The 15590-nt window shown below is 46.5% G+C and overlaps 1 protein-coding gene and 1 long non-coding RNA gene across 2 annotated transcripts in view; both read right to left on the reverse strand.

Moving 5' to 3' along the window:
- LOC307179446 overlaps positions 1 to 15590 on the reverse strand; it is a 50414-nt gene that overhangs the window by 30313 nt on the left and 4511 nt on the right. The gene's annotated exons all lie outside the window — the stretch shown is intronic.
- Positions 1952 to 10392, reverse strand: FAM187B (family with sequence similarity 187 member B; the record flags this gene model as incomplete). Its single annotated transcript, XM_079907864.1, is given in 5 exon segments — positions 1952 to 2165; positions 9284 to 9338; positions 9341 to 9798; positions 9800 to 9882; positions 10381 to 10392. Coding segments are annotated over 5 exon segments (822 nt in total).

Here is a 15590-nt window from a genome sequence, read left to right on the forward strand (position 1 = left end):
GTAGTTGTGACGCACGGGCTTAGTTGCTCCGTGGCATGTGGGATCTTCCTGGACCAGTGCTCGACCCCATGTCCCCTGCATTGGCAGGCGGATTCTTAACCACTGTGCCACCAGGGCAGTCCCTTCCTTCTTCTTTGTAGAGAGAGCCCTGATTTTATTTGCTTGTTTATTAGCCCTGTCCATGTGTTCAGAAAAAGTGGTCTAAGCCGGTCACAGCTCTCCAGCCTTTCTGTTAGTGATTAGTTCTGAAACGGGCTGTGACACACTGTTGGCCAAGATAATGTGAGGGGAAGTCAGCTGGGGAGTGGGTGGCGGGAGGTTTCTGGGGTAAACTTTTTTCTTGAAAAAGTAGTGCACGGGAAACAAACTTCCCTCTTCTGCCTCGCACAGAAAGTGGGGCAATGTGAGGAGGCATTAATTGCCTTGGAATTCGATTCTTTCAGACTCTTAGTCTAAAGCAAAATCATAAGAGAGTCTATGTTTCGTTTTCCCCTCCACCCATGTGAGAGAAGAGTGGGTGGTAATAACATTCTTCTGGTTTAACAAAGAAAAAGCTCATAAATATTTCTTTTTCAGAATCTACATGCCAATTTAAGTAGTATTCCCAGGACAATAAATTATTAAGTAGGACAAGAAATCAGAATTACAGATTTTGGAAAGTTAAAATTTTCTTTCATGGGATGTTCTAATCACCTCTGAAGCCCCTATAGCCTACAAAGAATATTTGTACGAGGGATTTAATGATGCTGAGGAGTGTCTGATTTTCTGAAGCTGCAAGGAAAGATACTTTTTCCACTTATCTTTCTGTAATTTTTTTTCACTGGCACTTAGAAGAGCCAACAGCCTCAAAGCCAAGGTCAAGAATTCCCGTGGTTGGTACCAAGAGCAAAATCAGAGAGGCTAAATGCTGAAAATATGGGGGGAAAGTGGGTGGGGTAGGATTTTAGCAAAAAGAAGTGTAAAGTTGTAATGTTTTGTATCTTTAGGAAATGAAGGCTGGAACAGTGGCAGCCATATTGCCACCTTGAGGGATGACACTGCCAACATGCCAGGGAATCTTAGTCCATGAGGATACCATTCAACTGAGGCACTGACCTCTGTAGAGCCTCCCTACCTTGGTGGAACTAGTTGTTTTGTCAAATAATAAAGGCTTTTATTTTTAAGGTGTTTGGAATTTGTTCTTCCCTTACTTCAGCCAATAACATCTGATGCAGAACATCCAGGATAAGTGATGCACACGAGATGGCACAGGAACTTTAACAGTATAGCTCAGTATGAGCTTTAACAGTATGAGCCGTATATGCATGTTATGGTAAAATGCATTTAACTTTTCAAAACTTTTTTTGAAAGTTTTCATAATTAAATGTTGGGGAAAAAGTAAAAGCCTGGGCAATTAGTTCCACTGCTGTGGCAGATACCTAAAGTAACGGCGGCTCAAACCAGGCCGAATTCTGGATCTTTCTCGGTGACAGCCCGGTTGGCCCTTTTGTCCTGCTGCAGTGTCACCCACGGATGCTGTCCTCAACGGCTAATGACGGCCATGCCCACATTCCAGGTCAAGGGGGAGAAAAGTTAAGAAGAAACGGAGATCTTTGTTACTGAGAGTTAAAAAGATAACTAATAGAGAAACCAGAAATGATGAAGATGATTATAACAACAGCCAAGGCCCTGTTCTAAGGATGTCACGTGAATGACTTCATTTGCTCCTCAAGCAAACTTACGAGGTACAGTTATGATTCTCATCTACGGATGTGGAAACTGAAGCCCCGGGAGGTTGAGTGGTATCATTACATCAGAAGAGGGTGGTAGGAATCAAATCCTCATCTTCCAGGGCAGGAAGTCGACAGAGAATGGCATTGTGGGTAACACTGATGAATCAAAAGCCAGAGGCGTAAACATCTTGTTAAGAGACGTGGAAACTATGACAGAGGAGGAACAGCAGAAGCCGAGACTACCGCTCGCTCGCCTCTGGAGGGAGGAAGCGGTGGAGGGGGAAGCCCCGGGGCGGGGGCGGGGTAGCGGGCGGGGACAGGGCACTGCCACAGCGGCCGTCGGGAAATGAGGCCCGGAAGCTATGATTCTCAGAATCTGGCAGCCTCCGCTCATGCGATCCCAAGTGTCTGCACCTCTCGTTCGTGTGAGCGTCCACACGCCACTGATGGTATCTGGGAAGAGGGGGTGAGAAAACGAGAGCTGATGATGGAGTTTTGGAGGTCCGCATTGGAGGCTGGACAGCTTGACAGCCGGGAAGGCCCAGCCTGGAAGCATGTGGCCAGGAGTAGTCCACGTGGGCAAACCCACAGGGCTTCGTCCGGTGTCCTGCCCAAGCTCTCCAAAGCCAGGAGAATAACAATGGCGTCAGCTACCACAGCAAACACTGATGAAGTGCGTGTTGGGCCAGGCACTGTTCTAAGCACTGTACACATATCAGTGCATCTGATCCTTCCAACAATAAGGATGGGGGGGGGGGAAACTGAGGCACGGAGCAGCACTTCCCCGCACCCCCCTGAAGAGCAATCACACTGGGGGCCACCAATGATCACTGCAGAGTAAGAATAAACCAAACATCAGCTTCCTTCAAAGCTGGACGGTTTCTTGATTCATTTCTGGTGCCTCCTTGAGTATCAGCCACGGTGACGGGATCACGGGCTGGGGCAAGTGCTGAGAGCGTCAGCGGCAGGAGGGTGGCAAATCCTAAATGCACCAGGCGACGCAGCCTGGGGGAGCCACTTGGCATTCTAGCTGATGTGGGTGGATTACTCGCCTGATCTGTGAAATGGGGCTACGAATAGCATTTATTAGAGTCCGCTGAGGCTGGTGAGTTTCTGTCTGTGGAGGGCTGAGGGCACACCTGATCTCTCTCTCTAATGCTACCTACTGTATTATGATGATTGCCTTGATAAAAGGACATAAAGAAGAAAGAGGAAAACATTTTAATCTCGAAGAGGAAGGGAGAGTGTGGGGAGGAAGGGGTGGGTGAGGAAAGAAACAAGTGTCAGGTGCTACAGTGTTTCAAAGATTCCCAGGGACAACTGAGGAAAGAGTTTTGTCCTCAGAGGACTTGTTGGCAGGGTCCCGACCAGGCAGCCAAGGCGGTTTTCTGGGTGGGTTGAGTCCTTCTAGATTCCATTCCCAGCCCTGCCACGTCCCGCCTATGAAGGATGAGAGAGGCTCGGTTTCCCCAGGACCACAGGTGGTCACGAGAATATGAGAGCCCGCGTGGCCAAGTGCCCTCGCTGTCTTTGCTAAGGGGCGGGTGGCCTCACCTGGATTCTGCTCCTGGGATGTTCCTACACTTACCCGGTTCTCAGTCGGCAAAATCAAAAGGCTATAAATAGTTTCTCATAAATGCATTCAATATGACTTGGCATCTTGGCCAGCCTCCCTGTCAGGGCAGTCGGTGGGCAAGGGTTGTTTTGCAGAGGTCTAACGGGTGTCAGAGTCGTGGGCTCCAGCCCCCAGCTGCCCCGTGACACCAGGTGTTGTCCCTCCCACCCCACGCCCACCTCAGGACTGCCTCACACGGCCTCTCTTGGCCACTGCCTGTTTGTCCGGACTCAGCCCTCTGGCCCAGCCTGCATTAGGTCAGTCTGTTCACACGTGGGTTCTGGGAAGGCTGTGCCAGGCGGCGGGTGGAGGGGAGAGGAGGGAGGGGCAGACCCAGCTGGTGAGCGCTGGGCTGTCCTGGGGCCTCCCTCCATCTCGCTACATCAAGTTCTCAGAGGCTGACCTCACCCCTGGCTCAGGAGTGGGACCTAAAGGCAGCAGATACAGATTCTGGATCCTACTCTCTGGATTCAAGTTTCAGTTGCCCCACACGTGACCTTAGGGTTCTCTATCTTCTTAGTGCCTCAATTTCCCCATCTGTAAAATGGAAATAATAACAGTGCCTACCCCATACGGTTGCTGGAAGGATTACATGGATATTATTATTATTATTATATTCTGATGTTCCAGACAGTGTCAGAGTATCTGCTGTGAATAGCGTTTGCTGTTATTACTACTTTCCCACCAGACTAGGTAAGTAGTTAAGAGCAAAAACTCTGGAGCCAACCTGGTTGGGTTCAGCTCTCAGCCCCACCACTTATTACCTATGTATCCTTAGACATGGATCTTAACCTCTCTGTGCCTCAGTTCCTTCATCAGTAAAATGGGGATGATGATTATGCCCAATAGGGTGTTGTGAGGAGTGATAAGTTAATACTTGCTAAGTGCTTAGAACAGCACCTGGCACACAGCAAGCGCTCCATTGTTGCTATTGTTACAGGAGGTCTGCTCTCTTTCCATCGAGGTTGCTAAGCTGCTGTGATGTGATTCTGGAGTGGCCCTCATCTATTCTTTGGAAGCATTGCTTGAGGATTAAGGCAGCACAGAAAAAGGTGGAATAGAGAGATGAAGGAAGATAATATTGGAGTATGTCTTTGGAGCACCTGGATCTAACTGTGCCTGAAGCAGGACCTACCTGCTAGACTTCTTATTCCAAGAACCAATAAGTTCCTTCTTAGCTTAAACCACTTTGCTTGGATTTCTGTTACTTGCAGTTAAATGTGTTCTAATACAGAAAGCTATTGAAGGGCTCAAATAACAGATAGGGAAGATATTAGAGGAGGTAGAGGAGCTAAAGAAAGGACAGAAGTGATACACCTTGAGAAGGGAAGGCTATGTGGAAGCAGTCATCCTGGGTTAGAATCCCAGCTGTGTTACTTACTGCCCTTGGTAAAGTGATTACATAATGGTCGTAATACTTCACTCCTTTATATATACATACTTACAATGTGACTTTGTCACTCTTCCCATCAGGAGATGTAGTCTATTCCCCCACCCCTTGAAGCTGGCCTGACCTTGTAACTTGCTTTGGCCAATAGAACATGGTGAAAGTAATGCTGTGCTAGTTCTAAGGTTAGGCTTCAAAAAGCCTTCCAGCTCCCGCTTGCTCTCTTGGACTCTTGCCATGACCTTATGAACATGTCCGGGCTAACCTGCTGGAAGATAAGAGACTGGAGGTTCCCCAACCAAATGCCATTTATCCCCCCTGAAGCAGAGCCATCTACCAACCAAGAGCTGACCACAGATGCATGAATGAGTCCAGCCAAGACCCGAAGAACTACCCAGCTGAGCCCAGCCTATACTACCAACCTACAGACTGAAGAGAGAAATAAATAATTGTTGTATTAAGCTACTGAGTTTTGGGTGGTTTCTTATGTAGCAGTAGATAACTGATATCTTGCCCAGGGGCCTCCCCCAAACCTGACCTTCAGGTCACATGGCAAGCCAAGGCCACCCTGTCCCAGTCCCTGGTCATGTGCTAGTTCTGAGCCTGGACCTCAAGAGGCCCTGTGGCTTCCATTCACTTTCTTGGACCCCTGCCACCACCTTGTAGACAAGCCTGGGTTGGCCTGCTGGAGAATGAGACCACGTGGAGGACAGTCCAGTTTCCCCAGCTAATGGCACCTGGTCCAGCCTACAGACAGCCACCTCCCAAACATTTGAGAAAGCTCAACCAAGATCAGCAGAGCCAACCCCAGCCCACTGATGATCAGAGAAGCACGAACGATCGATCCCATCTGAGACCAGAAGTACTACCCAGTTGGTGTGTAGACTTGTAAGCAATAATGAATGCTTACTATTTTCAATCTCTGATTTGGGGTATGTTTTGTTTTGCAGCTGTAACTGATACACAAACTTTGTATCCGTGGGCAAGTGAATTCACCTCTCTGGCCCTTGGTTTCCTCCCGTGAAAAATAGAGCTACCACTACATGCCTATCAAAACGGCCAAAATCCAGAACATTGAACCGTTATGTAAACTATGGATTTTGGGTGATTATGATGTGTCAACGTAGGTTGACATCATTTGCCCCACACATCATTTGTAACATGGACCCCTCTGGTGGGAGATGCTGATGATGGGGGAGGCCATGCATGTGTGGGGCAGGGGTATATGGGAAATCTCTGTACTTTCCCCTCAGTTTTGCTGTGAACCTAAAACTGCTCTAAAAATTGTCTTTTCAAAATTATAATATGGAAAGGAAAAGGTAGAAGAAGATGGCTAAAGATGGAATACGGGGCATGTCGTGTCTTACACTGCACTTGGAGGTGTGGGGAAGAGGTGGCGTTTCTCCTGCTAGGTGATGAAAGCTTCTCATTGGCCAGTTGGCTACACGGAGAGTGGCTGCTACTCCCTGCTCCAACCTGTGGGCTGCCCCCACCCCTACCTGCAAGGAGCTCTACCTTGTCAGAATTACCTTTTTCAATGAATGTTAGATCATGTCCCTCCACTGCTCGAAAGCCTCCCATGGCTCCCATCTCACTTCAAATAAAGTCCAAAGCCCTCACCTTGGCCCACAGGGCCCTACACGATCTGGCCCCTGGCTACCTCCTTGGTAGCCCTCCATCCACTGCAGACACCCACCTAGAGCCTTTATAAATGCTACCTCTGCCTGGAATTGCTTATGGTAGGCTAAATAGTGGCCCCCCAAAGAGGGTCGCTCCTGATCCCCAGAACCTGTGAATGTGTTGCCTGACATGGTGGGAGGGACTTTGCAGGTGTGACTAAGGTAAGGATCTTGAGATGGGGAGATTAATTTGGATTTTTGGGTGGGCCCAATATAATCACAAGGGTCCTTCCAAGAGGGAAGCAGGAGAGTCAGAGAGAGAGAGAGAGAGAGAGAGAGAGACATCTGAAAATACAGTGTTGCTGGCTTTAAGCAAAAGGATTCTCTGCTTCAAGCCTCTGGAGGAATCCAGTTGCTGACACCTTGATTTTAGCCAAATAAGACCCATTTTGGACTACTGACCTTCAGAACTGTAAGATTATAAATGTGTGTTGTTTTAAGCCGTTAAGTCTGTGGTAATTCATTACAGCAGCTATAGGACATTAATACACCCTTCCTCCAGATCCCTACTTGCCCAGTTTTTTGTTATTCGGGCTCATCTGAAATGTCATCTCTTCAGAGAAGCTGTCCTTGGCTACTCCAGCTAGCAAATATTTGTTGAATGAATAATCAAAAATGGAAATATACACTTGACCCCAATCAAGGTTGAAGCAAGCCCTCACAAACTAACAGCCATGGGCTGAATTCAGCCTGCAGATATGTCTCATTTGGCTGGCACTGTGTTTGAAAACAGTTTTGAGCCAACATTCATAAATTGGATAGTTTCACTCAAACATCTCGATCTCTAGAATCACACGGAACTTTCAGAAGTACCAGGCCCGTCAATCTGGGGTAAGATCCCTTACATCGCAGCAGCCTCCCAAGGCCTTTTCCCTGACTTACGTTTCCTGCGTGGCTCATGGGGGCCACTGAGTTAGCAACGTTGGTGTCTCAGTTAAGGATTCCCTAAAAGCAAATATGAAAATAGAACATATCAATGAGGAGATAGAAGATCCTATAAAGAACAACCAGATGGAAATGTTAGGACTAAAATATACAATAACCAAAGTAAAAGGCTCGCTGGATGGACTGAACAGCAGAATGGCTATGACAGAGGAAGAAGCCTGTGAACTTGAAGACAGATCAGTAAATATTCTCCAACCTGAAGAGCAGAAAAGATTGGAGGAAAATTAACCAAGTCTCAGGGACCTGTGAGACAACAGCAGCTCTAAATTCATGTCTTTGGAGTCCCAGGAGAGGGGAGGGAACATGGGGCTGAAAAAATATTTGAAGAATATTTTCTCGGGAAGCAGAGGTAAGAGACAGTGAGGTGGGGCAGGGGATAAGCTGATAAAAGGTGCCCTAATGAGCTGGTTGTAGCTGTGCACACTGGGATCACTGGGGACCCTCCTAGAGAAGGTGTGGAATGTGCCTCTGAGTTGTACCGTCAAGGGCTGGGGAAGCTGGATGCCTACCCTCCCACTCCCACCCTTCATGAATATGCATTTCTCCTGGGAGCACTGTCATGAATATGGATTTCTCCTGGGAGCCTGGCTACCAGCCTGCGCCACCCCTGGCTCAGCAGGCTTCTCAGGGGAGTTAGGAAGTCACTGGCGCCTCCAGGAGCCATCCGTGTGACAGCTGAAGCTTCAGGGGACTTCATGGTGGACTGGGGCGTATGGCTGGGTGTTACCAGTTGCCTATCACTGCATAAAAAATTGTCATACGTTTAGTAGCTTAAACAGCACACATTCACGATCCCCTGGTTTCTGTGGGTCAGGAGTCCAGACGTGGCTTGGCCGAGTCCTCTACCCAGGGTTTACAAGGCTGCAGGTGTCGGTCAGGCCGTGTTCTCATCCGGAGGCTCAACTGGAGAAGAATCTGCTTCCAGACTCATTCGAGCTGTCGGCAGAATTCATTCCCTTGCGACTGTGTGATAGAGGCTGTCACCCTCAAAGGGTGAACACTTGCATCTCCCGGAGGCTGCCCACAGCTCCCTGCCTACTTCATCGGGCCAGCAAGTCTCTCCTGCTCTAGCGGGCTGAGACAGAGTCTTAGGTAACGTAACCCAATAGGAGGAGCAACACCCAACACCTTCATAATATTCCACTGGTTAGAAGCAAGTCACAGGTACCATCTACACTGAAGGCGTGGGTAGTCACACAGAGGCACAGACACCAGGAGCTGGGAATCACTGGGGTCACCTTAGGGTCTGCCCTGCACAGTAGGGCACTGACAGCCTTGGTGTGGGTTGGGCGGCCTTCAGTGCTGTGCAGACAGGCCTGGGCATTGGATCCACTTCCAGCTGCTACCCGATGGGCTGCTGTGGTTACAGGGCCCTGGGGGTTTCCTGGGAGCAGGGCTGGGGGCTGCCCAGAGGTCTCCTTTCACTCTTCCATTGCTGGCCCTTTCCCAACTTCACTATGTGACCTCAGGCAGCTTGCTTGAGCCCTCTGTACCTTAGTGTTCTCAGCTACAAAAAGAAGTTCATAGTAACCCCAGCCTCGTGGGTGGCTCTGAGGACATAACGTTTGCAAAGGGTGTGGGTTCTGACCAGGCTAGGAGATCCCCAAATGTTTGCTATTATTGTTATTATTCTCTGCTTCTGCTTCCCAATGGACCCCCTTTAGTTCTCCATGAACATTTCCCCTTTCTGCAGGAATCTTTGCATCTCTGGGCACCACATGAAGCCTTAGGTGTTTTGGCAATGGTGTCTGGGATGTGAGGGGTGAGCGCTTCCCTCTCCTCGGGGGCAGAAGTTCTGGAAGTTTCAGATCTGCCTTGTTGTTGCTTCACAATGGAATAGCAGGGCCATGAATTTTACAAGGCATTAATATTTTACATCTGACACTTGCACCCTGCTAAACCGTGTATAACATTTTTGGGAAGAGCTGGGACTGGTGATACCCACAGGTCAGCTTCCACCTGCATCTCAGGCCACATGCGTCTGTACTGCACCTTCTCTCTTGCAGATAGAGCCAACGGGGCATGGGTTTTTCCAGGGGCTCCTCGATGTAGCAGTAACCCAGGCGTTTGCGCTCACCTGGCTCCCCACAGCGGTTACAGTCCTGCCTGGGATCCCAGTGGGTGAAGATGAGCTCCTTGCCACCCAGACTCAGGGTCTCATTCCGCAGGGGCTTTTGGCCCAGGCCTTTGTGCGTAATGTGTAGGGTAGTGACATCTTGAAAATCAATCTCATACTCTACCACGAGGGCACTGTCATTGTCCTCACAGTGATAGAGGCCTGTCTGGGAGGGCTGAGGGTTGGTCAATTGGAGGCTGCCCCCAGGCAGTTTCTTTATGTTAGGCACTGAGGAGAGCAACAAGAGATCCTCCCCCAGAATGGAAGAGAAGTACCAGCGTGCCTTGAGATGGTCACACTGCAGGACAACATCATTGCCTGAGAGTAGGGCCTGCTGGCAGACTCTTGTAGGCACAGCTGACTGATATCTGGGCCCACGAAGTGGGGAGAGAAAGGCTAAGCAGCCACAAGGTGGCCAACACGGCCACCTACAGACTACAGAAGGAGGCTGGGAACCATTGGGGCATTGTGAAGTCACCCACAGAACTCGGCATCAGCCCTGGGCAGTGGAATGGACCTTGATCCACTGCACTTCTGGGAGTCCAGTTCAGTTCATGTCATCAAATAGCTTAGTGTAGGCTGTAGAGTCAAAGACTCAAATGTCCGCAAGAGATGGGCAGGAAACACAATGAGTGAACCTATGTCAGAACGAGCGAACTAAAAAGTCAAATTATTTGCCCTCCACATACCCAATATACAATGATGGAATGGGTCAAAATGCCCAATTGGAAAGGGGAATAAGGCAAGACACGCAGAAATCACTGGTCTGTATCATTTCTAAAATCTAGTGAAAAGATACTGTAAGGACTTCCTATCTTATGGATGGGGAGGGTTCCTTAATTAGTACCAAATCAACTCCTTAAGGGTGGGGAGCTTCCCAAATCTTTGCTCGCTGTAGCTTATGTCTTCACTCTTCAGGGACTTACCCCCTTTTCCATTATCTTCCTTGGCTACATCTCAGGTGACATTGGAAGATGTGCCCTCCTTGGCACATGAGCAGTTTTCTCAGCCTGCTTTCTGTCTCCTAAAGTGTGGGACCTAAGGATTCTTATAAGTCTCCAGTTAACTCCATGTACAAACCCCCCACATCCACAGTTCTGTTCAAGATGTTCCTCATTTCTCTCTCCCTCTCGCTCTCCCTCTCTCTCATTGCAGGTACCTTAGAATCGATCAGGCATCCATGGAAAGCCATATTCTAAGCCATTCTGTCTACCTCAGACTATCTTAAGTGTTTCCTGGGAGTACCTTAATTTATTCAGAGATCTTAACAATGGTTAATAATGATTTGATTGGTGCTAATCCTTGATTTTATCCTTGACAAAATCTGAGTTCTAACTGGACTTTGACTCTCAAAGGTCTTCCTGATTTGGGGCCATCTTTGGCCAATATTCACTCCTAGTGTCCTGTGTTCCAACTGCTTCCCCTAAAGCTGCAAGTTCGTTAAGTATGTTATCTGCCTCCCAAAGTAGTTCAGGCAATAATCTCCATCCTTCTGGCTTCAAATAATTTTCTTGTTCCCTTTGCTCTGTATCTAAGCCAATACCATGTGTTTTTTTTTTTATTACAGCAGCACCCCACTCCTGATACTAATTTCTGTATCACTCAAGGTAGGCTATTTGCTATTACAATAAACTTCATCCAAATCTCAATGACTTACAATAACACAAGTTTACTTCCCATTCATGCTCCATGTCCCTTGTGGGTTGGCATTACAATCACTCAGGGATAAGGATGACTGAACAACTGCCATTCCAAACATTTCCAGTTTTATGCCAAAGGAGGAGGAAAGCTCTGTAGGATTTCATGTCTGTAATTAAATGCTCTGGCCTTAAATGACACATGTCATTTGCTCACAAACCATTGGCCAGAAATGGTTACATGGCACTAGCAGTTCACCAACCCAACAAAGGAAATGGAATTCTAATATGTCCAGGAAACATTTAGAAAATGGCAGTCAGTAATAATTACTGCAGCTAATGTCTCCTACAAGCAGCATTCTTTTATATCGTAAAGTTAAAACCATTCCCCAAATCCTCCCATCAGATCTCTCCTAAAGTTCCATTGGCCAGAATTAGGTCCCATGTTCAGATCAAAATCAATCTCTGAAAGTAAAGAAAATTTCCATGATTGGCTTAAGCCAATCAGAATTTGTTCTCCAGGACTGGGGAAGTATAACCTTCTCTGACCATAGAAGTCATTGAAGACTCCAAAAAAAATCAGGGCTTTGTATGCAGGAGAGATGTAGAAGAGAATGCTTATTTGGTATAACCAACCATGTTTGTCACAGCATCCACGGTTAGGAAATATCAGTTGTACCAGGACTGTGGTAAGCACTATGTGAGCTACACGACCTTTAGGCAAGTCGCTGAGACTTGTTAAACCTCACTTCCCCATCTGTAAAATGGGATATTAGAACTTTCCATCACAAACTATGGTGTTATTAAGCTTTCAAGAGATTACTGATGTCAAATTCTTGGAACGGTCCAGGTTTGGATTAACACAGTGGTTAGTTAGTGGGAATGTGGCCAAGTGGCTTCAGTCCCAGGTTCTGGGATCAGTTTCATTTCTAGATCCACCTTTTATTAGAATAATCCATGCCCAGCAACTTCACCTTGTGCCTGGCATATCCAATTATTCCATAAATAAGTATTGTTTACTCATCTTTCAACAGGCACTAAGGATCCAGGCTAAGTCCCTGCCCTCTTGGAGCTTCCACTCTAGTGGGGGATGTATTAACTGGGATAAGTTAGGTTATGCTGTGTAACAAAAGAATTCTGGGATCTCAGTGTCTTAACACATTTTTTTTTCTCATCTTACATGTCTACTGTGGGTTGGTGGAGAGCTCTGCTCTACACAGTCCCTTCAAATACCATGGCCAGTGGAGGCTGCACCACCTGCAGCATCATTAGCTGCTATGGAATAAGGAAGGATAGTCAAATGCTTTGACCTGGGAGGGATCTACATTACTTTTGTTTGCAGGCCATTAACCCTGCCAACACCTTGATCTTGGACTTCCAGCCTCCAGAACTGTGAAGAAACAAATTTCCGTTGTTTAAGTCATCCAGTCATTTGTTATGGCTGCATTTATTATGGCAGCCCTAGCAAACTAATACAGTGACTATTTTAAATGGGATGGAGAGAGAAGGGCTCTCTAAAAAAAGTGACATTTGAGCAGACTACGTAAGATGAGCCAGAGGAAGCAAAGTCTGGACTAAGCACACAGCACATGCAAAGGCCTTGAGATGGGTACACACTTGGCAGGTGCCAGTGCACTTCAGCCAAAGACTAGGAACACACTTGTGGTTCAACAAAGTTGGATTTGTTGACTAACTGCAGTGAGGGAAGGTACACACCATAAGAATGGTACAACATTTCAGTAAGAAAGTGTGAGAACAGATTTACAGAATTTGGGCTTGTCTTATGTGATTTGGGGATGAGTTCAAGGAAGTGGAGATTTTCTCTGAATGGGGTGCTGTCAGGAAGTGAGAGTAATTCTATCTTATCTGGAAGGTGAGAAGAATGGGAGAGGGAGATGTTTAGTCTTTTGTGGCTTGGACAGTGTTTCTGTTTGTCTGTGTTCAGACGTGATTATGGAGGGGTCTTGTTTTTGTCTTGGTTCGTCACAGTCACAGAGAGACTTTGTGTGATGTTGGCGTTCTATGAAATTGTTTATGTTCAGTGACCTAGCTGTGAACTCTAGGCTGGCTCCTAGAAATACCAATACCCCGTTATTTGTGTCAGGTCAGCTCCCAGATACCAAGGGTTGTTTTTCTTTCTCACATATTTTATGGAACTGAAAGCCTCTTCCTGAATTGAAGGTCTGGTCTAATGGCTTTCTCTCTGTGAACCTCAGTTTCCTCATTTTCAAAATAGGGATTTCAATGGTACTGGCTGCACAGCGCTCTTATGAGGATTTGTTGAGATGTTGTATATAAAGCGCTCAGGTGGTGTTATTATTGAGGGATGGGCAATAAGGACCTTGTCCTCCAAATATCAGGGTTCTGTGTTCTGATTGCAGATTACGGCTTCTGATCAGAGATGTACAGACACAGAGGCAGGTCATCATTTTTTCAACACCCACTGGCTAAAGTGGCTTCCCAGAGATTTAAAGGGACAGTTGGGTTTTCTCCCCTTTCCCCCCTATTGGGAGCCAGACATTTAGGGATTAGGACTTTCAAAAACAACTGATACACACACAATATGAGGGGATTTAGAAAGTCATTGCACAAACCCAGAGAAAGATGTGAGGTCAGAAAAGATCTGAGATGACCTTAAGCTTTCACCTCAAGCTGATCCCCAGCACAGACATAGTCTACAACAATAACAACCCCCAACACACCCTGGGAAGGGGGAAAATATGATTTCTAGAGTTACCACTTATAAGATTTAAATGTCCATTTTCAACAGAAAATCACAAGACATAAAGAAACAGGAAAGTAACCCATTCAAAGGAGAACAAACAAACATCCCTGAGGAAGCCCACGCGGCCGACACACTAGACAAAGATGTAAACGGTCATAAAATGCTCAAAAAGCTAACAAAGACATGGAAAAATACAGCAAAATGATGTATGAACAAAATAAGAATATCAATAAAGAGGTAAAAAATATAAAAAGAAACCAACAAGATATTCTGGAGCTGAAAAATACAATTACTAAAATGAAAAAATTCACTACAGGAGTTCAAAAGCAGATGTGAACAGGCAGAAGACACAATCAATGAACATGAACGCAGGACAATTGAAATTACTGAGTCTGAGGAGCAGAAAGAAAAAAAGGTTGAGAAAAAGTGAGCAGAACCTAAGGGACCTGTGGAACACCATAAAGTGGAACCACATACATATTGTGAGAGTCCCAGAGGGTGATGAGAGAGAGAAAACCACAGAAAGAACTACATTTGAAGAAATAATGGCTGAAAACCTCCCAAATTTGATGAAAGACACAAATCTACAAATCCAAGAAGCTTACCAAACTCTAATAGGATAAACACAAAAAGATCCACACCAAGACACATTATAATGAAACTGCTGAAAGCCAAAGACAAAAAGACAATCTTGGGGCTTCCCTGGTGGCGCAGTGGTTGAGAGTCCGCCTGCCGATGCAGGGGACGCAGGTTCGTGCTCCGGTCCGGGAAGATCCCACATGCTGCAGAGTGGCTAGGCCCGTGAGCCATGGCTGCTGAGCCTGCACGTCCGGAGCCTGTGCTCCACAACGGGAGAGGCCACAACAGTGAGAGGCCCGCGTACCGCAAAAAAAAAAAAAAAAAAAGACAATTTTGAAAGCAGCAAGATAGAGGCGACCTGTCACATAAAGGGATCCTCATTAAGAGTATCAGCTGATTTCTCATCAGAAAACTTGGAAGCCAGAAGGCAATGGGTTGAATTATTCAAAGTGCTAAAAGAAAAAAATTTTCAACCAGGAATTCCAAAACTGGCAAAATTGCCCTTCAACAATGAGGGAGAAATGAAAACACATCCAAATAAGCAAAAGCTTAGGGAGTTTGTTACCATTAGACCTACCCTGCAAGAAATGCAAAAGAGAGTCCTTTAGGTTGAAATGAAAGGATGCTGCACAGTAACTTGAAACTGTATGAAGAAATAAAAATCTCCAGTAAAGATAAATACATGGGCAATTATAAAAGCTAGTATTATTGTACTAAAATTCAATTTTAATTTTCTACATGACTTAAAAGAAAAGACATAAAAATAATTATTAACCTTTGTTACTGGGAAAACAATGTATAAAGGTGTAATTTCTGACCTCAATAATAAAAAGGAGGTGATGGAGAGGTATAGGAGCAGCGTTTTTACATGCTATTAAAGTTAATCAGGTATAGGGCTTCCCTGGTGGCACAGTGGTTAAGAATCCGCCTGTCAATGCAGGTGACACAGGTTTGAGCCCTGGTCCGGGAAGATCCCACATGCCATGGAGCAACTAAGCCGATGCACCACAACTACTGAGCCTGCATTCTAGAGCCCACAAGCCACAACTACTGAGTCTGTGTGCCACAACTACTGAAGTCCATGTATCTAGAACCTGTGCTCGGCAACAAGAGAAGCCACTGCAATGAGAAGCCTGCGCACCGCAACGAAGAGTGGTCCCCACTCACCGCAACTACAGAAAGCCTGCAGCAGCAA

This window comes from Stenella coeruleoalba (genome assembly GCF_951394435.1).
Source record: "Stenella coeruleoalba genome assembly, chromosome: 20".
Lineage (NCBI taxonomy): Eukaryota > Metazoa > Chordata > Mammalia > Artiodactyla > Delphinidae > Stenella > Stenella coeruleoalba.